At 49.1% G+C, this 25,463-nt stretch overlaps 1 protein-coding gene across 1 annotated transcript in view; it reads right to left on the reverse strand.

The window, feature by feature from the left end:
• The window catches only part of AFAP1L2 (actin filament associated protein 1 like 2), a 73,767-nt gene extending 52,298 nt beyond the window's left edge, over positions 1-21,469 (reverse strand). The window contains exon 1 of the mRNA XM_075155129.1: positions 21,327-21,469. Coding sequence (XP_075011230.1) covers positions 21,327-21,342 — 16 coding nt within the window. The 5' untranslated portion in view covers positions 21,343-21,469. The remainder of the gene's footprint in view (positions 1-21,326) is intronic.
• Positions 21,470-25,463: the final 3,994 nt, after the last annotated feature.

Raw genomic sequence — 25,463 nt, forward strand, 5'->3', positions numbered from 1 at the left:
CCCCCAAACTGACTCTCCTCCAGGCTGAACAGCCCCAGCTCTCTCAGCCTCCCCTCCTTGACAGATGCTCCAATCCCTTCATCATCTTCACGGCCCTTTCCTGAAGAAGCTCCAGTATGTCCACTTCTTTCTCGTAACAGGGAGGCCAGCATTTGAGTCAGCATTCCCCATGTGTATCACCAGGGATGAATAAAGGGGAAAAACCACCTTCCTCGACCTGCCGGCAATGCTCTGCCTGTCACAGCCCCAGAGGCTTGGCCTGTTGCCACAAGGGCACATGGCTGGCTCATGTTCAACTTGGCGTCCACCGGGACCCCCAAGTGTTCTTTTGCAAAGCTGCTTTCCAGCTGGTTGGCTCCAGCATGTACTGGTGCACAGGGTTGTTCCTCCCCAAGGGCAGGACTTTGCCCTTCTTTCTTGAACTTCGGGAGATCTCTGGTGGCTCCTTCCTCCAGGCTGGTGAGGTCCTTCCTAACAGCAGCACAGCCATCTGGTGTATCAACCACTTCTAGTTTTGCGTTATCTACAGAACTGCTGAGGACGTACTCTGCCCCCTCAGCTAGGTCATTAATGAAGACGACGAACAGTATTGGCCCCAGTATCGATCCCCGGGGCACACCACTGGTGACTGGCCTCCAGCTGGATTTCGTGTCACCAGTCACAACCCATTGAGCATGGCAGTTCAGCCAGTTTTCACCTCACCTCACTGTCCACTTCTCTAGTTTGTACTTCATCAGTTTGTCTATGAAGATGTTATGGGAGAGTGACGAAAGCCTTAATAAAGTCAAGATAAACAACATGCACCGCTCTCCCCTCAGCCACCCCGGGGCTGTTATCTTAGAGTTTTACACACATCAAGACTGTAAGATGACAGGGTGTAATAAATAAAGCCAACATTTTCCCAAGCTGTCTACTCATCAAAAACTAAACATAAGTAGTAAGGTGTGTTTGGGGTTCTTGTTAAGGTTATTTAGAATGAGTAACATTGCATATCTGTGGGTTGTTTGTGTTTCTGTTTTAGGACTAAAATACAGAGATAAGAATACTCATATATCACCAGACAGACAGAATCTGGTTCCCTCACCTGTATTTCTAGATGCTACCTTAAACCAACCAACAGATGCAGTAGATAGATATTGTGCAGGCTCATTTTAATCAGCCTTCACCTGCATTCAGTTTACAGCTAAAACACTGGCACTGTATCAAGTTACATCACACCACTTTGGCAGCATCTGAATGCCTCCCACTAGTGCATCACACATTTTCTCTCTTGGCCTTTCTTTTCATAGGGTTAGAAGAACATCTTGTTCAGAAATTTTGTATAGTGTATTCAAAAAAAAAATCATACAAATAGGTTGATGCTGCTTTGTTAAAGTCTTGGGTGAGATCCAAAGAAGCTCTGGCCTTTTGCAGCCTGAACTTCATCCCAAGAGAACAATTCCCTCTACATTAAAGAAATATTTGAGTTTCACCAATGGACAGGGTTGCTACAAGGAGACTGGCCTGTTCCAACCAGAGGGAAGAAGTCTACCTGGAGATCCCTTACTATCCCAGCAGCACACACAATCTTCATCCCATTGTAAAAGCCACACACAAGCAGCTCCCGGCCACAAGTAAGAGCAGCTTTGGACAGACAGGGTGTGTACGCAGAACTCTCACAAAATGGCTAAATACAGCTCACGTAGCCTTCAACCATGCCCTGCAGGCAAGGGCCCTCCCCACACACCCTGAAGGCAGGAGTTCAGGTAGAGTACAAACCACAACCTTTTCCTTTTTCAGCCCGAAAATCCAGCCAGTTCTTTACTTATCTACAAGCCCATCCATCCATAGCCCACCCCCTCGGACAGTAACATCCCAACCTGGGCACGCATTTGAGCCGGACAAGGCTGTCCCTGTGGCCGAGTACCACCACTGCATCCTAAGCCAGAAAACATCCAGTTTTCCATCCAGAGACAGGCTTTCTTTTCAATTTACAGCAAACAAAATACTTGCTTTACAGCAGTCAAACAAAATACTTCATAGAAACTTTTCTCCATGTTGTGGGTGGGAAGGGAGTTGAGAAAAGCAAGTCAGAATAGTTTACTCAGGGTAAAAAGAAAAAAAAACCACTGACAGAAATCGCATTTGCTGGAGCAAAGTTGTTTTGACAGAAATCTTCTGTCTGCCTCTCCTTGTTTAACCCAGTCTGCTAGAACTGGAGTCTAATTTCCTTGAAGTCAATGGGAGACTTTCCTCAATATAACAAGAATTTGGTCTTCAGATTGAAATAACACAAATTATGGATACAATCAGTCAAAAAATCCAATTTAAGAATGGGGTTTTTAGGTTGAATATTGTATTTCAAACATAGACATTAACAGCATGAGGGCCTTGGAGGGCCTGGACAGCTCCAGCCAACAGGCAGAGCCTAAGAGGTGCTGTGGAAACGGGGACAGTAAAATCCCCAGAATGAGTTTATTTGTTGGCAAAGACAGAGCAATTCTCTTCTGATTTATTTCTACTTTGAAAGAGACATTCAACAGTTTTCCAGCATTAAGACATTTTCGCACTTAAGTCCAAAAAGGGCTTAGAGCTACTTATGCCCAGTTACTGTACATTTCCACAACAGCGTGGACTCTTGGCAGGCTTCTCAACCAGCTGGTGAGCCTCAAATCCACCAGAATGCGAGGAATAAAATATTTTTCCTCCCAAATTTCTGAGCAGCTGTTTCTCAGGAAAGGCACTGGCCAACTTTCAACGGATCGGCATAGTTGCAGGGCAGGAAGTAGACGCAATCACTTTAACATTGCTCGCAAAGCCAAGGGTGTCTTCACCTCTCTAGCCCCATTTTAAGAGTGATTATTCCATAGCACAGAAAATGTTTCTTGAGTTAAGCTGAACAGGTTTACTAGAAATGCAGAAGAAATGTCTAAGGAACTGAAGATAAGTCTGTTTGCTCTCTTCATGTCATAGCCCCCTCCATATCTTTTCCATGAGTTCACTTTGGGAAACGTCAAGATTATTTCAGGGAGCCAGAAACCTTCCAAATGAGGAACCCATAGAGCTGACGAGAGCCCTGTGCTCCTCCTTCCTCTTCCTTTTTCCTGCCTTTGGCCACATAGTTTCAGCCCTCCCTTGCACTTGCGATGGTATCCATCACACCCTGCACTGGGCTGCATCAACTCTAATTCAGCGGAAGATACATGCAGCAACAAAAGGGTTTGTTTTTTTTTTTTTCCCTGTTTGGGTTTTTTTTTTCTCCTCCCTCCTTCTCCCCCCCACCGCCCTGCTATGTTGGCCAGGTGAATTGGCCCAGAGGGTTGGCTGTCAGAGCAGGCACAAAGCAAGCAGCAGAAGTGCCTGGCTAGGGCAAGAGCTAAGGACACGCCTGGAAGCTCCCCTTTCCAGTGGGCACGAGGTGTTTAGCAACTCAGGTCCTCTCCCGTGAGAACACCCTTGGGGACCTCACACTCACTTCTCCCACTCCCTTCAGGCTCTCACTGGACTGGAAACTGTCAAAGGTCAGACTATCCCATCCCTTTTTCTCGCATTACTCTCTCCCCACCTCTGGCATCTCTGTTAATTCGAAGCCACCCACACACTCACTTCATATGACAGCTCCATCCACTAACATATAACAGCTGACATTTTTCCCTAATTTGTTGATTCAGAGGCATGTTTTCTTGCAAGTAACACTCCAGAATATCAAACCTATTTCATGCAGGGAAGAGTCTCCCATGAAGCCCATTGCTTCCCATCAGAAGATCCCTTTTAGTTAATATGTGGCTGATGCTCATCACTAAAATGCACCTTCAGTAAGTCACAGGGCAGTGCCCTGATCATATCTCGGTGTCCAAGGCACCCCGAGCATGAACTTCTCACTAAACCCTTACAAGCTTCCCTCAGCCCCCCCGTCATCCTCACTTACAAACCAGAAAAAGCATCCACACCCCAGAAACCCCAAGAACCTCCTCCTGGCTCTCAAATCAGCAGCAAGGATGCTTGGCTGGATTCTCAGGGTGCCCAACAACCAGTGGCCAAAGGGGGGCTGCTCTAAGCTGTGTGAAGCCAAGCAGCTCTTCCAGGAGAGCGGCTCTGCGGCACGGTGTGCTTCCTTGTCTGTCCTGCCTATTCCCTGACGCTAGCCAGCGCGTACCCATGCGCGGCCAGGACTACGCATCGCCGCCACTCTTTCTCAAGGACGATTCTTCAGTAACATCAACTAGGGTGTGCTCACCCCAAAGAGCTTGCTCTGGTGTTTCCTGCACAGCTGTCAGGCTAATGGTGGCTTATTTTCAGGAACAAGAGACTTGCTACTACCAAGCCCCATCACAACAGAAAACCAAGCACAGGACCTTCATAGGTGCCTCGGCTGCACAGCCCCCTCCGGGACACCTCGTGCAGCTGCAAGGGCTTTTCTGCTGCTCTGCATCCCTTCCCCACCACATGCTCTGTCTCATGGGACCACAGTCATGCCATAAGAAGGCTAGAAGGTCTTTGGGCACTTTTACACCACTATCATGATGCAACACTGCCGGAGTCTCCATGCCCTGGGCATGGAGGGGACAACCCATTCCTCCCGGTGCCAGGTACAGCCCCTTCCAGTCTGCAGCTGGGGTTCGGGAAGGAAATCTCTACGTGGGCAGGAGCCTTCCAAGGCTGCTGGGCCACTGTAGCCCTACCTGGAGGGACAAGCAGGTGCAAAACTACTATGACTACTGTAGTGCAAAAGCTCAGACAGATGAAAAGAAAGGGATAAGTTTCACCCTGACAACCAGTACAAGGTAGATGTTCATCACAGCCTCCTACTGTTTGCCATCTTCTACAGATCGTTTAGATTCAGACCCCAAATTAGTTTCAGGTTAGTGGAAACCCTATTTACTTCTGGTGGGTTTGGATCAGGCCCCTCCTAGGTAAAAAAACCCAACAGTTAATGGAAATGCAGTGTGCATGGAGCTTCCACTCCTATTAGCAGGTCTCTCCAAGAGGACACAATTTTCCATCCATGCATTAAGCCAGTCCAATACTGACATCAGCTCATTTCCATCGATCCTGATTACATAATACTGACTTAATTCTCCATAGAATTGAATTTTCCATATGTTTGGATCTTTTGCAGTTGCTACATGATTTCCTTGTTCCCTGCTGGATTTATTATTTATTATCTCTTTGTCCTATACTTAAAAATGATGGTCTTCGCTGCAAGCAGAAATGTCTACAGACTTATTTTGGTTTTCTGATACAACGTGTATCAGATCAATTTCCTTCCATCTAAAAGAGATCTCCACGACAATACTGCAGTATTGGACACACCTGTAACTTTGAGGATTGCCACCAATTCTGGACCGAAGTTACATTTTATTTCAACATACATTAAGAGTAGTTAATAACCGTTACGGCACCCAAGTTTTCAGGTACATTTACTGCTATTTATAATTCATACACATCAATTTTATGAGATCTGGAAGTTGTGCAAAAAACCCGACTGATTGCAAAGGTTATAGTTTTATAGCTGTAGATTAATATTCTCACTGTGTGCGTCCACTCAGTAGAATAGACTGTTTCTGTCAAGAAGTAAAAGTAGCACAAGCTCCCAGTGGCTTCACTGGGATAACACGCAGTAACACCTAAGGTTCGGTCCTTTTGGCATTTCCTGGAGGACTGGAGCCCACATTTCTAATCTCTTTGCTAACAAACACATTACCAGTGCTACTCACAAGAAAATGTTTTTCCTTTAACATTCACGTGGTGCCACTGGGTAAAGCCATTAATTTTCACAATACTGCTTTATAGTAAAGGCAATGCTATGCACTCAAGACAGAGTAAACTGAAGCATGTGAATATCAAAAGCACCACCAGAAACTAGGTGTACACCCGTACTGCCATGCTACATACTGCTGGGTTTACTTGGGATTAGCCAGAACGGCGATGCATTTTCAGTCCATCAGCCTCTCATTTGCTTATATGTCAAAGTCAGTTTAATTCTGTCTTAATCTCCACTGACACAATCAAAAATAATCCCCTTCACATCCCTGCAATATCCCTTCTTTTCCTTTCTAACTTCATTGAACTTATTTTCCACCTTTATCCAAGAAACCTTGCAAGCCTCTACCAGAATCAGTGGAGCTACTCACATACTTAACGTTAGCAGAAGTACTTCAGCACTTCTGTAGATTAAGGTTTAAAAGATCAATTACAATGTGGAGCCCATCTGAGAATACTAGTCAGAGAACAAGCTAGATGCACCTAACGCTTTTCTTCCCATCCTCCTTCCCTATCTTATTTATATTCACACCTACCTCCCAAATTGCAGGAGTCCAGGCGTAGGCAATGAGTACGATTCCTGGCAGAGCGAGGCTCAGATTTCTTGTCAAATCAGCACTTTGCTCAGCAGGAATACAAAAGCTGCCCTGATAAGTAACGCGAGGAAGTTGTAGGAAAGGCTACAGCGTCCACAGCTGCATGAACAGCATCCAGCCCCCGGCACTAAGGAGTTGAGACTGGAAGCAGGAGAGCACGAGTGGTAGCTGGGCATGGCTTGCACAGCCTGGAGAAGCAAAGGTCTGGGGGGCTAAGAGCAGCCCTCCAACACCTACGAGGACACTAACGAGAAGACCCAGCTCTCAGAGAGGTGCATGGTAGGAGAATAAGAAGTGGACATAAATTGAAACAGGGAGGTGCCAACTGGATACATGGGAAAAAAATTTCTCCATGAAAATTTGTTGTGGCAACTCTGTCCTCAGAATTTTTCAAGACCTGACAGGACAAATCCCCAAGCGACCTGGTCTGAGTTCAGTGTCCTGCTCTGAGCAGGAGGCTGGGGTGGAGAATTCTCAAAGTCCCTTTGGAGTCAAATAGTAAGGCCTCATTAAAAATACATTCAAAGCTATTTTATTGAAGAGATTGGGATTTAGGGGAAATACATAATCTAAAAGAAGGAGTCTTGGGCTGAAGAAATCTTCTCTGTGGCAGTAAGTCAGTCCCTCACCTGCTCACCCTGCCAGAGGCAGGCAGGGCTGCCCCAGCCACCTCCCCACCAGCTGCAGCAAGCGTAGAGAGCCCTCCTAGCCACAGCACGGGTAGTCCCTGCTACCTGCCTGCAAGCCAGCTCGCGGCCAGCTCTTGCTTCCCTCCAACCACACTCTCTCCACTTTCTGTTTGCAAGCCTTGAGCTTCTGAACCATCTCGAAGCACAACCTCTGCACTCACACGTGCGCGAGCCTGACCAACCGCACGGTGACATTACGGGAGGACAGCAGCTGCCTGCTGAGCACAGGTTGCTGTGACACTCGTGAGAGCCAGGACCGTTTCGACCATCCCTGGAGGTATTTAAAAGATATGTAGACGTGGCGCTTAGGGACATGGTTTAGTGGTGGACTTGGTAGTGTTAGGTTTACGGTTGGACTCTATGATCTTAAGGGTCTTTTCCAACCTAAATGATTCTATGATTCCGTGACAGCATGCAATGCAGGTAGCTGCATCCTCAACGCACCCCCTGGTACGGACACACTTCCTCCAGTTCTCACATCACAGCTCTGGCTGTTCTTTGGCATCGGTGAAAATAGCATTTTTTTGCCATGCCAAGAAAGAAAGTTATCTTACTCTTCCATTATATACATCCAATACCAATAATTCACAGCCCTTATACATCATATCCCTAAGAGTAAAGAGACCTCCCACACCACCAAATAATCCCCAGGAGGACTGAGGCAAGCCACCTCACTGGGAATATACCACATTTAAGTGGAGGTAACACCAGATGCACACTTTCTGGAACACGGGATAAACTAGATGATCTAAAGGATCCTTACCCTCTCTAATTTCATCACCTCTGTACCCGCATAGCTTGGGCCACCTAATCAAACTACTATTTTGTAACAAATTCTGTGACCAGGGAAAGGCTACAATGCAGACCAAGGAAGTCCCTGCTGCCAGGCACCTCTGAAGGACCTGCACATCCTCGACATCCCGAGTGAGCCCACTTGACAGCGCGTCGCTACCCAACGGACTGGTCTCTCTCCCCAGCACACTGCTCCTGCTCCCATCGCTGCCCAGTCTGTCAGCAAGCCAAGCCAGCAGAAGAATAACCTGGTGAAAAGCTAGTAGCTGTCTGCTGGTAGAGTGAGAAGGAGAGCAAGAGAGATGGTGCAGGCTAGGAGGTGGGATTCCTTCTCAGCAGGAATAAGCCGTTAGATAGCAGGAGACTTCACACGGCAACTGTGCCAAAGAAGTCTCCATCACCTACTGCATGCAGTCACCAAAAAGAATGAAGAAACGTTCTCTGAAGCTGTCTCCAGGTAGGTACCCATTTGTTCCTAACCTATAGAGGACAGTAGCACAGAACAAAATGTAGGTCAGTGGCTGGATGTAGAATAAAGCTACAGAAATAATGAACACCAGTGACACTTTCCTTTCATACTGGGAATTGCCAACAGCTTGCTGCGTTGAGCCAGACGCGTTTCACCACGTCCCCAGGATCCTGGCCACGCAGCACGCCAACCGAATCGCACAGCTCACTACGCATGTGTGCTGCGGCAGGCGCAGAGACCCAGACTGGGTCCAGCTGTGTTTCTGCGGTCAGCTGCAGTGCCACAAAACACAGCTGCATTGATCTGGGTCCGGACACCTGGCTCCAAATAAAAGCAGCTCAGTAGCAAGAAGTTGGCCATCCCTGCTCCATGGCCGACCCTGTGACCGAGCAGGGTCTGACCGCGTCTGCCTTCTCTTCCAGAGTGCTGCGAGCTGTGACAAAGGGGACGCATCGAGTCAGGGTGAAGAGGAGGCAGCATGCATGGATTACGGAGCCTGACTTGGGGCCAGGAGGCCCCAGTTTTCATCCTGACCCCACCTCTGGCTTGAGCTGTGCTGCAGGAAGTCTTTCCCCTTCCCGGTTTGTCCACGTTGCTCATTATTCCTATCTCGATAGGACTGATCTTCCCCCACCCCCAGTCCTTTCTGGCTTCAGGAAAACTCTTGGCAACCAACACCAGAAGTGTTTTTTCTCTTTTCAGAAAAGCCTCCACACTTCATTTCAAACGTTATGGTTTTCATTTTCACATAATATACACTATGACTGACGTGTCAAAGCTATCATAGCCTAAATCTTTGGATTTTATTTCTAAACTCACTATAAAGAATTGTTCCCTGCTACTGACTGAGTCATCTCCTCTAGATCAAAGCTTCTCCTGCTCAAATTGAAACAAAACAGTTTGGCATTTGACTCTTTCATCTAGAAGCCAGCTCTGTCTGTGCTAAGCAGCAGCTCCCTTTACATATTCAAAATGGAATATTTTACTTCCTTCTGTCTGTACTATGGCAGAACAGGCCTGCACGTTTGGGAATAACAGACAAAAAGTAAATGCATGAATGAGGGAAGGCAATCGTACAATCAAGGGCTGAAAGAAAATTTGAAATTCCAAGCCAGAATCTGGGATTAGCAAATACTCTCCGGAGCACCATTTCATCAGCAGCTGAAGAGGCTTCAGCCCAAAGCATCAGAGAAGTTGGGGATGTCACGGACCGACGGGGTCTGTGCTGCAGCGCAGGCTCCACTCTCAGCTCCAGAGCCCTCAACACCGGGGCCCTCAGCCCTTGCTGAGGTCTCCACAGATGATTTGGCTGCATTTTCATAAAGCGTGTCTCCAGTGCGGGAGAGCATCCTCATCTTTCACCGTCCAAACAATTATGTCTGCAGCGGGGGTCAGCTGCGTCTGTGCCATTAGCACCCGGAACCGTTAGCATTTCTGTTTGTCGAAGGAGTTGCCAGCTCTATGTTCCTCCTCTATCACAAGTCAGCTTTTGTTATGTTAAATGTAGATTTCCTGGCGTGTCAAAGGCATCTTTATCAACAGCACCAGAAATACGGTTACGTAATGTATCAATAAAAATTGGTAAAACTTGCAGTAAGCCTAATACAAGACTTAAACCCAGTCTGATCCTTGTGGTCAGCCCATTGACTACGCTGGAGTGACACCAGGAATGAATTCGGCCCTTCCCGCCTCCTCTAAACGTGGGCCAACAGACATTCACATTTATCAGGAAAAACAAGAACATATGCTGAAAACAGAGCATTTCCAACAAAAACCTCAATCCAGCATGGGAACAAAAGCAAACTGCAAAGATTTTGTAGCCGATCAGGAGTGTCAGTGTGAGGTTGTCTGACCAGAGTTAAACACTGTAAGAATACCTTAAAGAAAGCATCGGAGTGTCTTCCAGACCTACACATTTCTTAATGGAGACACCAAGCAGCCAACTGAGGTAAGGACGTGTGATCTGGAAGTGGTACGCAACAGTCCACGGTTCTTATCCTGGTTTTGGAGTAACACTAGTTTCAAAGAGACAGTAAACTTCGTTAACTGCAAGGATATTCCGTTTTATTACACGCGCAACACGAATAGGCCGCCCTATGTATGATCCTCAAACCCTCTCACACAAGTATCATCCTCTGTGCTCCACACCTGGCTGTGCTCCTGTTGGTCCCCATGGCTTTGACATTCCTGTAGGATTTGTAACTGACCACAAGAAGAAAAAAGACTCACCATAGCTGAAATGATAGCAGCAGCAAATGAAAAAAAAACCCAGCACATAACCTTAGGGGGATGTCATTATTTAAGCCAAAGAATTGAAGGAAGGCTGACGTAGCCAGTCCAAAGAAACATGAATGTGAAATCCCATACTGTTTAATCCAGAATTTCAGCCAGAGTCAAACCTTGCCTCTGGGTGCTGCCCCAGCACCCCGGCTGGGCTCAGGCTGGGCCAGGCTCGCAGGCGGTGCGGATGCCCGACTACCTGTGCTCCCTTCCTACAGCATCCCAGGATTTTCAACGTCAGCATCACCCAAAGCTCGCTGCATTCATTTCCACGCAGTATAATAAAACTGTCATTGCTCTTTTGGTTTAAGAGCTCCAGTGAACTATCAGAATTAAAAATAAATCATTCTGTTTTGGGGAATGCTGAGCCTCCTGGGTCTAAAAAGCATTTGTTTCTCTTCTCAGCCAGACGTGGGAATTCAGCCTTTAGGATAATGTACGGGAATTTTGATTGCCATTTTGCTTCCCCCCACCCTGCCAACTCTCACTTCAATTTCCAGAAATAGACCTCTTCTATGCTCAGAGAGCATCTGCCTGAACAACCTGATCCGAAAACGACGTTCTCTGAAGTTAACTAGCACAGAGTGCTAACAGACACAGGCTTAAAGCAACTACATCCTCGCCCAGGTCTGTTCTGCTTCATATATTGCGAGTTTATGCTGGCTCGGTATAAGCCATTTAAATAGATTTGATCGGTATTTTGGCATATATAGGTAGGTGATTAAATCAAGAGCCCGCTGAGCTGGAAGTGTGACCAGCTACCATGATCCAAGCGCTCAGATGACAGACCACGTTAACAGTGTCTCAATAGCTGTGGATCAGGATCAGAGACAGAATTACAACTCAATATCCCAGAAATCAAGGATAGGTCAGCATAATGAATACACTTCAAGACTGATTCACAAAACTGGTGAAATTTTCCTAGAACCAAGCCTCAGAGTTCAGAGGGACTCAGCTATAAGCCAAGCCACAGTTGCGAGCGTTGATACGTTTCTGACACGCTTTAATCAGTTACAGGGTCTGTACAGTATTGCATTAGGGCAAGCAGTACCAAACAAGCCAACAATTCCTTTCAGCACCTGAAAGGCAACCTAATTTCCAAGAAGTATCATCTCACTAGGGGAACAATTTCAAAGCTCTAGCTACAGCAAATTAAACTGACGTGGCATTTACGCATTTACGCAACTAGATAATATCATCAGCTAGCATTGCTCGTTAGAGAAAGCTGAAAGACACTGTGCACGGATACATGTGTATGTATCCTATAATATGGCTGGAAGAGAGAAGATGGGATAAAGTTGAAGCAGTAATGAGAACATGTGTTTATATAAAATAATACAATGCTTAACTCAAGAGTAAATCATTTACAAGTGTTGCTTTGCTAAATGGTATGGTAGCAGACTTCTGCTTTCTATCAGTAAGAAGAAACGTGACCTTTTGGTTTTGTATTAAGGTAAGTGCATCTCCGCTGTAAACCTCAGAGAACATTTGGGTTGCTCCTCATCCCATACAGCCCTGGCCTGGCAACAAGACAGGTCCTTGTTAGCAGAAAAGGGATTATATTATTAACTCCTCAGTGTTATGATTAGTTAAGTTATAGACAGAATCCAGTCACACTTGATTAGGACCATCATGAGAAGTTAGTCCTCGCCTGTTCCTACAGCTTTCTCATAGACCAGCCAAAGGAGGTATCGCCAGATGAACTGGTGGGACGGAGGAGGCAGAGCACACAAGAAGTTGCTTTGCAGAGGTGACTTGTCATTGGCTTTTAGAGGTACCGTGACTGTGCATAGGCTGAGCATCACCAACAACCGCATTCGGCTCTGACATTGCTGCTCAGGGAAGCAAGACAGAAGTAAGTGGGGAGCACAAATACCGGGGTGAGGGAAAACCAAAACCACCCAGAACAGTCACACACGCATTTCACTGGTGACTTTGCACTGCTCTGGGGTACTTGTGACCATCTTTCAACGAGACAGGTGAGGTTGCTGAACTCCAAAAAGAAGCTGAAGCCCCACCACTGGTGACACTTCCAGCCCCAGGCACCAAGTGCAACATGCCCCAGATGAGGCAAACCACCCACATGGCCTGAAAAAATTCGGGAGAAAAGGCACGTAGCCGCCGTGCTGCCCAGCAGATTCGAGATCCTGCCGCAGCAGACAGTGGAGCAAGAGCCACCCTGCTCGGTGTGCAGCCAGCTCTTCTGTGGCCTCAGGCTTGGGGAGGACGGCTCCTGGACCAAGGCTTGCCTGCCTTTGCGTCGCACCTCCGCTTGGACCTCATTCACGCGATTTCACACACGGTTCATCTTTTAGCAAAAAGAGCTGCCTTCTCCCATGTGCACACGTAGTGAATTCCTAGCAGGGACCAAAAACCTGGCTGTGGTTAGGGGAGATGGATGCACATCCCACCCCTCAGCCCAGCTACCTACAGCAAGGTAAAGATATCTCAGCTGCTTTGTAGATTGAGCCCAATTAGTCTAAGCAGTTCTCTTCTCAAGCAGGGCTTTATCATACTTCAGCAGCTGCCAAGATCAGGCAGATGTGGAACCGTACGTTACAATCCCCGATTCTGTATATCCCAAAGTGATGGAGAAGTCTGAAAAGTACGATAATAAAAACAGCAGAAGTTCCCACCATTCAAGACTAGATGGCACATTTTTAGAGACTGTAAGAAAACACAAAAGATCCTTAAGGACACCAGATTTAAACAAAGGGGACAGGACATGCTCCCCAGCCAAGCAGCAGGGATGAAGCTGCTGATGGGATGGATGGGGCAGACGGCCTCCAGCTGTCACAAGCCGCTGCAGAAGTCTGGGCTTGCCACATCTCCGCTTTTAAAGGTGGCCCCAATTTCTACATTTGTGATATTTTGCTACCACAAGTGGTGACCACCTAACGGCTGCCACTGCATGCCTGTTACCAGCAGACACCAAAAAGCGTCTCTGCATTACCACTGATTTCAGCCCATTCACAGTGGGACCATCAGAAGCCGGAGCTGTTTGGCACTGGGACTGACCAGACACATGCACTGGCTTATTCCACAGAGATGACACATCGATGGTGCTACTGGAAGGCTGTGGGCTGCAGCTGGCTCGGTTGCATTCCTCAGCAGAAGAAAGCTCCACGTTTCACACACACTTGTGGAGAGACTTTCAGCTAAACCCACTAGTGACATCGCAAAACCTTGTGCAACTCTTGTTCTCTGCGAGCCAGCTCTTTCTTCCCAAGCCTTAATAGTTGTCATACTTTGGAGTGATAAATAGCAATGACGAGATCTGCAGAGCGACTTTGGATCAGAGATTTCTTTGCAGATACCTTATCTCAGCTCGCAGGAGCCTGCACGCACGCTTCCCCTCGCCACCTGCCTGAGCTGGCTGCCTCGGAGCACACGCAGGCTCCAGGAAGGAGATCCCCTCCTCGCAGCAGCCCAAGACTTGCTCCCCGCCTAACTCAGTCCAAGAGGGAAGGGCTCAAGCCACAACTTGAGCACGAACTGCAAGAATCTCCTGGCTCAGACTCACCTCTTTCAAAGCACTGCTGCCAAAGCGTTATGCAACGTCTTCAAAAAGCATCCCAACTGCTTAGCTGCCCACCTCTACGGCCCAAACTCAGTGCCGACTCTGGAAAGCCTAGATACATTAATTATTAGCAACGTTGGGAGTCTAGAGATATTTTTTTAAAAGATTCAGTCTCCCAAGTCACAAAAGCAAGTGAAAAAACACGTGCAACACCCCATTGCTGGGGGCGGCTACTGCTCCTGGTTATCTCAGGAGGAGATTCCTACGCTCAGAAATAAGAAGCCCACAGGCTGAACTGCCAGCTAAGGCTTGTGGATCCCTATTCCCAGGCTTTTTCTAAGCCTTGCACTACACTTTTATCCTAAGCAGATCCAAAGGATAAGAAGAAAAAGAAAAAAAAGACATCAGAAAAATCTTTATGCAAGACAGAGCACAGTCCACCCAAGGGGGGAAAATACTGGCTTTTATTAAATTGCAAGTGGCCAAGTCCATATGTTATGTGGGAGTTTCAGTCTGATCCCATAATTCTGAGATATTTACTTCCAGACAGAGCTGTTTATAACCGAAGACAATGTTGCCATACACCAAACCATCCTCAGACGTGCTTTCTATGGAATTTTGCCCACGAAGAAGGCAATAGGTCAGTGGGAAGGAAAAAAAAGTATTTTAGTGAGTCCTGACCCTCATCTTTTGAACTTTAGACCAAACCAGTGCAGTTCCCAGGCCCCCCCTCTGCAGCACCCTGCTACAGCCCGGGCCCTGCGCTGCCACAACTGACCTCCACCGCTGCACCCCAGCCTGCAGCGGCACGGGCGACGCTAAGCCAAACCCGCCCTGCCAGCGGGGATTACCACGCTCGCGCCTCCTTCAGCGACTGCTGCTCTCGCGGCCATCCTGGCCCACCAGCCGCAAGTCAAACCGCCCTCGGTTGTTTCGGCCCCGGTTGTTCTCTCTTTTGGCTGTGGCCAGAGCAGGAAGCCGGATTCGGACCCAACGCTCAGCCCCGCAGAAGGGGCACGTGCAGGCACAGCACCAGCCCTGCTTCGCGGCAGCTTCTCAAAGGGCTCGGCTCTTCTGGCCACCCTTAGCAACTTGTGTTTGTTTTGGACTTTTTTTATTCCTCCTAAAGCTCTGCTCCCTGGATTCAAGTAAATTTATTTATTTATAAAAAAAAAATTTGTAAGAACTTTGGGTACCAGGAGATCAGTGTCTTCCTACTGAACACTTCTAAACAGATTTTTCTTTTGTGAACTTCTGCAGCCATTCCTCCAATTCACACAAGTTTTTACCATGCACTGCAGCAGACAGCAAGCAGTTCCCAGATTTAACCCCTCTTCTCCCAAATGCAGCATGGCTCTTACAATGGAAATGCCTTCTCCCAGCTACTGCCAGGGAACTTGCTGCTCACTGACACTTCCCCATCCACCCCCCAAACCAGAGCTAAATAAGCGGTTCCAGCCCAGAAACTGGCTGTGTCGGCACCTGCACCGGGGCTTCTTGGGGCGAGGCCATGTCAGACACATCTCTGACCCACAGAGCTCTGCTGACAGTCTGCAGCACAGACTGGACCGGTCTGTCTTGTCTGCTGACCCAAGAGAAAAGCACAAATGACTCAACTTCCAAGATGAAGTAAACAACACCACGCAGGTTGTCAAACTGGCTGTGTGACTGCGGGATCCCAATTTATGTGCTGGGTCTGGATCTGTGCTTCAGTCAGGCAGCTTTGGAGAGGAACACCTATGTCCTAGGTGCACGTGCTCTGCATCATCTTTAATCATAGGTGCATCTCTGATTTTTGGTTCTCCAAGACATCCCCTACAGTTCTGGGCTCTCTGGTTGCTATTACCTGAAGATGCACTTCCCTGCTTCAGATGACTCCTGCCTTTCCAGAGGGTACAGCAAATTAATTTGGGTTGACAGGGATTTCTCAAGAGAACAGCATCCCTAATTTCCCCTGATCCAGGCAGGATGGTTGGGAGGAAGGCATTGGCCACTGGTTAGGGAGCTTGGGGTTCAGGTCCTGGATTTGCCATAAAATCTTAAGGGATTCAGCCAAATCATTTAGATCCTTCATATGCGCTGTACGTTGAGATGGAAACATTGTGGAGCAAGTATTCAGTTGAGCAGGTGTCCAGAATGTAGATTTAAAAGCCTGCGGTGCTTTGGTGCGCAGCCCTGCAGAGCCTGGGCGATGTGGGCTGCCCAGTTGCCTGCTTGCCCCCAGTCCACCGCCACTGCTGGGAGCTGAAAGAGCCAGCTATGCTCCAAAAAAAAAAAAAAAAAAAAGCAGCACAAGCATTTTTGCATAGACACTGCCTGTGTTCCTGGGCTGCTGGTGTTCAATGAAAGCGATCAGTGAAACCCCCTGAACAATAAACTCATTCACATGGTATCTCTGGTCCTCGGCGTGCACAGAGCTGCTGCGGGGAGCGGCGAAGGTGGGTGGAGGAGCGGGAGCGAGACTTGCCTGAGACACTAGTCAACACCACCAGAGAAAAGGGAGGGTTCGTGCCTTGCCAGGAGCACTCCAAAAGCAGGTGCCCAAAGGCTCAGAGCTTGTGAGCCCTGCTAGCTTTAGGAGCAGGCTCCTGGCAGTTTTGGTAATGACACAGACGGGGCACAGACCCTGGAGCGGCAGGACCACAGGGGTACTGCCTCCACTGCCCTTCGCTGCACGGATCCCTGACCCTTACTCTCGGGAGAAGGAACGAGCCCCAGTGACCATTTTGGGGGTAGAAGAAGGAGCACCCCCAGGCCTGGCAGTTACACACCCCCAAGGGCCATCACTGCTCATCAAATGGGGCTGAAGCCAACATCCACACAGCCTCATGCCCATCTGCAGTGAGCCTGTCCTGGTCTGGAGAGCACCGGAGAGGCTCACGTGCTCCCAGTACAACTCAGAGCATCCTCAGGTGCCCTGTTTACATAAGAAATGCAGCTGTGCTGGAAGAGACAAAAATATTATACTGGCACGGGTGACAGTGTGTAGGATGGCTTGGCAGGGTGGACATGGTAGATGTATAATTGAGACAGGCTGTGGTTTCAGTCACAGAAAAAGGTTTCATCTCCTAAATCCCTGATGAGTAAACGACTCTGCACTCCTGCTGCCTATTCCCCAGCAGAGTCCATTCCCATCTCCAAAACTCACCACTCTCACATAAGTGAGAGTTATTGTATATGTTACGAGGTTATGCAGGACGTTCATTTTCATCAGCATTTCAAAGGAGGCTCAGCCCAGCAGCTGAAAATTGCATTGGATTTGTACAGGGCAGTACATTGCCCTGTTTTCTCCAGTTGCCAATTACACCAAGACAATTAGCTAAACACAACAGCTGTGTTGATGCTCAGCTGAGGAGAAACCACATATGTTTGTATAGAGCCTAGATCACATTAATATGAATCAATCCATTTCTGACTGTGATTAACAAGAGTTTATTAAGGGCCCCAGATTGTTACCAGGGCTCGTGTCTTTCATTCATGTCTCCACTTTGCGGTTTAATCCCAAGCATATCTCCTTATATTTGCAAGAACTTGTTAAAAAGAACACGTGCCGAAATCCCAAACAGACCCACACCCCTTTCTCCTCCCAGTTTAAACATGTTAACTAGCAAGCAAACACCTTGTCTTTCTACCAAGTCACCATTTTAATCCTTATCCACATTAAACTGTTGGCTTCTGTTAAGAAGACCACCTCTCCTCCACAGACAAACAATGCTTGTCTCCTTAGAGGAGCACTGCAAACACTAGCAATGCCCTGCAGACCCTCAGATAAGAAATGTGAAGCTTGTGTCTTTGCTCAACAGAGACAGTAAAACAAGAATGCCGAACACCTTTCCTTGAAGAGCTGGGCTGCAAGTTGTGGTTTCTATTACAGACCTCTAACATTACAAATACAATAATAATCTTACAAACTTCCCAAGGCTTGTATCACTTGACAGCTTAGACTACACACATGGGGCTGCATGACAGGGGAATCACCCGTGACTGCAGTGACAAGGGGTTGGTCTGAGAGGACTTGACAGGGATGGCGGATGAGTAAGGGTGCCACCAACACACCCCTCACCAGTAACAGGGCATTCAGCACCTCTTCCCCGCCAGGGTCTGGAGATGGCTGGTCATGGACAAGCCAGCCACATCTGACATGCGGGGCAAGGAGTCATGGTGCCGCTCTAACAGGGAGCACAAGGTGGGACAGTTGTGTGAATCTCATATTCAAAGGCAAAACACATGGGAAGGAGGAGAGAGAGTGCTTGGAGGGAACAGAGGAGGAGCAAGAGATGAGCAGCTCTGTCCTTGCCACTACACAGCTGAGGGTACAACTACCACCCTCACTCACACCTGCCCTCTGCTTCCTGCAGGTCTGTTGTCCCCTTGGGCTGTTGGGTCTGTTGCCCCTTATGCCTCACACATACTTCTTAAATCACAGGGAGAAGGTGGATTTTTAAACATCTTCACCAAGGGGAGAAGACACTCTTTACTGTGGCCTGGCAGAAAAAAAAACCACCCTGCCACACACAGAGATCATCCTTCACAGCTTTAGTAGCCTAACAAGAGTCAAGAGACAATGTCTTCCTATGCAGCTGGCCTTGCAACCCCACTAGCAGAGGCTGGGAAAGGAAACCCATTCCCAGGAGAGTTTCACAATCCCTCCCTCACTTCCCACCATGCGAATCCAACAGCCCGAGCTCTTCCCGCTCCACGGGTGCCACCCTGCCGGCCACCAGCCCTGGCCTCCCAGGCTCACACCCCACCTGGCCCTGCACACTCCACCATAAGAGATTCCTGTGGCTGCTTCACCCTGCCTCTGAAACAGGGGGGACCCCTCTTGTGCATGCCAGGTTCGAGTTCAGATTAAAGAACATCCCTGCCTGTCTTTAAAGGAAAGAAATGCTGCTGTTTGCTGATGCTTGCAACCTTCATTTCTTAAGTAATAGGAAAGATCTTGCAGTCATATTCCTCCTCCCAGAGCACCAGTTCATTGCTCAACAGTGCTCTTTGAGTCCATCCATCTCTATCATTAGAGGATTTCCCTGCACAAGCACCTGCCTGGCTAGTGGCAAGGATAAAGACTCCCATAACAGCAATGGCAGCAACAGGGTATCCCCACCAAAACAGGTACATATCCCCTGTGCTTATTATTAATAATAACTAACTTGCCTGCTTTCTCCACCTGCTCCTCAGGGCTCCCAACTCCCACACGTTCTCCCCAGCCCAGCCCTTCCCCTCCACCTGCCTCACCAGCCCCAGGTGACTCCAGCCACCCAACCACGCTGGGGACACCTCCCACCCACTAAACGAGCTGTTGCCATCACCTGTGGCTGCCCTGCAGCCCTGGAGATGCCTCAGTACCCTCATTAATGCACACCCGCTCCCACGCGTGCACATTCGTTACCACTAACACAAAAAGGACTGGCAAGGCTCCGCAATCAGTTGCACTTGCTATTCATTATACATGTGCAGAACACATCCCCGCTGCTCTGAGGGAGCAGTGTGCATATTTAAAAAGACAATATACAAAACATAGCTGAATCGTAATGACCCTACTGCTTTGCTACTGGAACTGAATGGAATTGTACAGACCCTGCCAGAAAAAAAAAAAAAAAAAGACCACACAATATTTGACTTGTAATGTAATCTTTAACATTACTTTGCAGTATGTTACTAGTGTGCTTATCAGACCTGTAAAGTATCAGTTGTAAGGAGGAAAAGGATCAAAATGCAACAGGCAGCACAGTGCCGGTCATGTCACAGTACTGAAGTACTTGCATAGCATAGTCAAAAAAACACACAGTCCTGGCAAAAAATAACTTCACACAATATGATACCTTGACATATAAAGTCCCCACCAAAGAAGGATTAGGGAACAAGGGCTATTAGCTTAAATGCATTTGCTGAGTCTTAACCAAACCTTGCCAGTTCGACAGTAACAAGTCCAAATGGAGTCAGGCAGGAATATATTTGTCTAGTACGAAGTTCCCCTCTTAAGTGTCCAAGCTTCGTAAGGACAGCAGTTACAAGGAGAGCCACATTTCCTCTCAACGGGTAAAATTTACTGCAGATTTATTCTGTGCTGCGCAAGTACTGGATCCACCTCCTCCAGGGGAGACTTTTACACACTAGCAGGAGCAGAAATCACAAAGTACCCATGCACATCCGAGTGTCCCACCTCACCCCACCTCCTCCCTCCTCGGCTGGCAAGGTGCACTGAAGTTTGAGAAGTTTCCAAGAGCTGCCCATAGCACTACAGACTGAGATGAGCCATTCTTGGTGATAATGGCCAAGCAGCATCACACAGGAAGTGCCAGAGCCATCGATTGCAGGGAAACAAATGGGCCATGGGTGACCACCAGCCCGGACGAGATCTGCCAGAGAGAAAGCAGGCAGGCTGCTCACCTACCCTCTCCCTAACCACCAAACCTACTTGCATTTAGAAAACGGGACACTCAATGTCGTGCCTGTTAAGCCTGGGAGGGTGGGAAGCCTAAGCAGATGGGCAATTTAGGAAGAAAGACGGAGCAGGCAACCTTAGCCAAATTCAGTGGCTGCAGAAAACGAAACAAGACGTTGCTTTTAAGTAGCAAAAAAAGGGTCCGATCCGCAGACGGCGTAAAACGAGAGGTCTGCCCGCTCCTCCCTCCCTCCCTGGCTGCCCAGTACCCGGGGCAGGTACAGGGGGACTTCACATCCCCGCACCTTCCCCCGCGCTCCTGCCGCCCGGTCCCACTTGCGGGGACCGCTTCCCCACCGGCCCCGAGCTGACCCCGGCCCCACTCGTGGGGACTCCGATCCCTGGCCCCACTCGCGGAGATCGCCTCCCCCGGGAGCTGGCTCCCGTCCCCACTTGCTGGCCTCCTCCTCCACGGAGCTGGACCCCCGCTCTCGCCGCCCGGTCCCACTCGCGGGACAAACCCCCCGAGCTCGGGCCCCACTCGCGGGACAACCCCTCCGAGCTCGGGCCCCACTCGCGGGGACCCCCTTCTCCGGGAGCTCACCCCCACCCCACTCTCGGGAAACATCGCCTCCGGAGCTCGCCCCCAGCCCGCCGCAACCCATCGCCGCCGCGCTTTCCCACGCGTGGGGACAGCAAGCCGCAGCGGCTCCGTGGCAATGGGTCAAAGACCCTTCCCCACCAACGCTGCGCCCGCAGGTCCCCGATCTCCCCCCGGCGGGCAGGGCAGGACGGCGGTCCCGGTGCGGGGCTGCCGCGGGGCACGGACACGCGTGGCGCCCCGCCTCACCTTTGTATTTATCCATGGGGGCTGCAGCGGGGGGCCGCAGCCCGCCGGCTCCCGAGGGGCTCCGGGACACAGCACTCGCTCCGCTCCGCGCCGCGCCGCCGCGCTCCTGTAGCCTCTTATTCCGGCGGCGCCGGATCCCCCGGCCGGCCCGGGCCGCCCCGCCCCGCCCCGCCCCGGAGCCGCGGAGCTGGCCGGGATCGGGGCTCCGGGGTGGGGAACGGCGACCTGGGTCCGGGATGGAGAGCTGGGATCGGGGGACGAGGACCGGCCCCACGCCTTGTCCCGCACAGCTCGGCACGGCACGGACTCTCCCCATCGGCGTGGAGCCCCTCCGGCTGCCGGTCCCCTGGGAAAAGAGCGGGGTTAGGGCCGGTTACGGCAGGAGGAGGAGGGTGCCTGGGGTGCTGGGCTGAGGCCGTGGGGTGGCTCCTGGGGCCCTTGCTGCTCCCCAGCGCTGTGCCCAGGGCGGGGGTGCCCTGTCTGCTCCCTGTGTTTAGGATGGTGTTTGCTCTGGCTGCAGCGGGGCTTTGGGCACACTCAGAGAAAGGCCTTGGTTATCCCGGGATAGCTGTGTGTGGTCCGGGTAGCTCCCGGTGCTAAGACCCCAGGCAGGAGTCCACCAGACCCACCTCCTGCCCTGCTCTGGGCTGGCAGGCTGAAAAGTTGGGTTCTCCTTCCACCTTCCCGGGGCAGCTGCTGGTTGTAACCCCGCGGCAGTGAGTTTACACTCGTCCTTTCCAGCGGCTTCATTAAGGGTTCCTGGTAAGACCTGCCTCCTGGATAGAGCAGATCTCACAGGAAGATGTTCCTCTCCTTGGGTTCCAGTAACATTTTTGCCTGACTTCTACCACCGCAGACAGAACTAGCATGCCCAATGTGCACAAATAATAAGAAATGGAGACATGGGCATCCAGTCTGACCTCAATTTAAGGCACAGGTGACAATCTGTCCTGAGGCCAATATTTTGGAGACACTGCAGGAATTTAATGTTTATATCAATAATGAAAACATCGAAAGTTACAATAGACAAGGTACACAAGGATTATAGAGGATGTTTTCTCTTCAGAATTAAGCCATCAGTGTGGGGACAAGGGAGCCATACCTGCCTATTACAAGGTCTTTCTGGCAAGAGGAGAGGCTAGGCGACTGACCTGGATAGGCAGCTCCACTGTTCCTGTGGAAAGAGATACAACGGTTACCCAGAAAATCAACTGCTCTCCTTGGGAGCTGAAAAATAAGGAACCAGAAGTCAGCTCTGTGTCATTCACCAGAGCTACATCCACTGGCTCTCTGTGTGAGCATCTAGTCCTCCTTCCAGTGAAGGACGACGGTCACACCATGGTCACACCAAGCTCACGTTGTTCTGAGATTAGTCCTCATCCCACTGCTTTGACCCTCAAGGGACTCACAGGCTTTGCGGTCTGGGCAAAACGGAGTTTGGGCCTGGCTCAGGGTTTGAAGTGTGGACAGGAAGATGGTGGTGTGGCCTGCAACGGAAGTGAAGCTTTCCTTGCAGAGAGCAGTGGCACAGATAGGTGGGTTTCCTGAACCACACAGCCCCTTGCACATTGACTCTGCTCTGCAAGCCGAGCTCTTGGCCATCAACCCACGCCTAAAGACCCTGGAGTACTCACAAATGGTAATTTCCACAAATCCATCTCAGTAAGGAGGTGGTGGGAGCATCATTGTTTCTGTGCGACAGCAGGGTCATGGTGTCAGCAAGGAGAGGGCAGTTAGACAAAGCCAACGAGAGGCTCACAGAATCCATATCTCCCAATTTTTGGACCTGTCAGCTCACAGACCATTGACATCTGTGGTCCAAGGCAGCCTTGGGAAATGTTAGTACCGTGTATGCAGAAAAAAACCCAAGCCTCCGTCATATTTATATTTTCCAAAAATAGCCATAAGCAGGCTCTTTTGGCTCACAAGGGAAGTGAGCAGCCGGGCTGGAAGGACACTGTCCTGCCACCCACCGGGTCCCTGCGTGCCCCCCCTGCCCGCACCCTCCCAGGCAGTGCTTGACGGGGGTGACACCTCTCAGAGGATCCCTGTGTCAGGTGGAACCGCAAACTGACTTTGCTGCATGGAAACTTTCCATACCAGACCAAGTTTAGATAAAGGGTTATTGCCGCTCAAGGAAGCTGAAGCTGGAGCACGTCTCATCTCTTGCCAGTACATAACTACCGCACAAAAAGACAGGCAAGCCAAACGCCTGAACCACCAGATCCAGCAAGCAGATAGCAATCTTCAATGACTGGAGAAAAAACAGGTTAAATAAATATATCTGTCATGTAGGAATAATTCCCTTAGAGCCCCTTCCAGCTACTTCTTGGCTCTAGTTTTCAAAATCTAGCAGGGTAGGCCCTGATCTTGCAAACTTTTGAAGTGTGCCTGTATCTCGAAGCAGGTGAGTAGTCATTCTGAACTCAGCAAGACTAATTAAGGATAATACCAGTTAAACAAACTAATTAAAGATTATTTGAAAGATCAAGACGTCAGATACCTGAGATTCCTGTCTCCAGGCCCCAGAGCCTTTACATCCCCTGCTTGTCCCTTCCTTCCCCTCCCAGCCATGATAAGGATGCTCTGGAATCCCAGGACTGCCGGCCAGCCCCATGGCAATTGCTGGGCAAGTGGCAATGGGACGAACACTAATGCCAGAGGAATACAAGTTCTTCCTGTTTGTCCCCTTCCTCTTGCAGTAGGAAGTACGTAAAATACTTTGGGATATTCTTTTTCAAACAGGCTGTTTTGTTCTGGGGTTTAATAAAACTGGGAAATACTCAGACCCTGCTTAGTGCGAGGAATTAATATTCCAAGTGTTGGTGCTGAAATCTAGACATTTGCCACTCTGCTCAGCTAGAACAAATACTTGTGTAGTGGTTTTCCTGGTGGAGCTTCTTGGAGGCAATAAAACAACAGCGATCTACCTGTGTACCCATGTATTCCTTGCTTTTTTCCTGCTTATTATTAGTAATGATTATTATTAGTGATGACTCAGGTGTGACAAGCCTTGAGGGCCAAGCTCATCCTGTTCGAGTCATTTCTTTTTTTAAGTGGCTGACATCCTATCCTTCAGTGCAGAGGATCATACCATAGATTACATGTGTTAATGTTTCTTTCCCTGCATATTCATGCTGCATTAATAGACAGCACGACCGCTAGTGAGATTATCACCTTTGGCTAAAGTTCTCAAGTACCATGCTGTAGCTTTCAACCAATGTGATTCTGCTTCTCTGGCCTTATATCCTGTCATTTTAGCACTTTTGCTTCCTGTGAAACAGAGAAGAAGAAATCAAGTATAAATTTAGAAGCCTGAAGAAACTCTACAGTTACAATGATTTGCTAAGTGCCTTGTGCAGACACATGATCCTGATCCTCTCTTTTATCCACAGGAGATGATAAATACATTTCTTTTTTTCCCAATGTTGACACCAAGCAGGTGTACGTCGCTTCATAAATATTATTGCTGTTACACTTACCTTTTGGCATCAGCAAAGTCTTTAATGTCTAACATTTATCTAAATCTTTGCTGTGACTTCCTTCTCTTTGGTTGCATTTGACTTGCTCTTTCCTTGGTTTACGCATGAGTCAAAGTCTGGTGAAAGTTATTGACCTCTCTGTTGTGAAAGCTGGAGGGAATCCTACCATGACACCTTGCGTACAGGTGCCCTCCACTGACTTCAGGGAAGTTACGCTTGATGGAGACTGTCAGGATCACGCCTGATTTGGACGGTGCAGAGCTGCTCCCTGAAGTATTTTCTCCCAGATGTTGTTCATCCCAATTGCAGCAGTCCATAGTGGTCAGGCTTCTGCCTTTCTTCAGGGAAAATATTCCAGCTGGCAGAACAAAAGGTAGAAATTTCCTCCACACATGAAGGGTATCTGTCTTTGCACAGGGCTTTTCTTTCCCTCTTCCCCATGCCTTTATCACAGCTGTGAAAGCCTGGTTCAGGAGCCTACTCAGCAAGACCAAGCTCAGTCAGCAGTGAAATTAACTTGGTGGTGCTCACTTCCTGAAGGATGGGGAGCCACGTCAAACACTCTGTGTGTGCAGGATCTGGAGGACAGATGGAGAAAGAAGATGGCTTGGCAGACTAGGGTTAGCAGCGAGATGTGCTGAGATCAATGGTGGCA

The sequence above is a fragment of the Calonectris borealis genome, chromosome 7, assembly GCF_964195595.1.
Source record: "Calonectris borealis chromosome 7, bCalBor7.hap1.2, whole genome shotgun sequence".
NCBI lineage: Eukaryota > Metazoa > Chordata > Aves > Procellariiformes > Procellariidae > Calonectris > Calonectris borealis.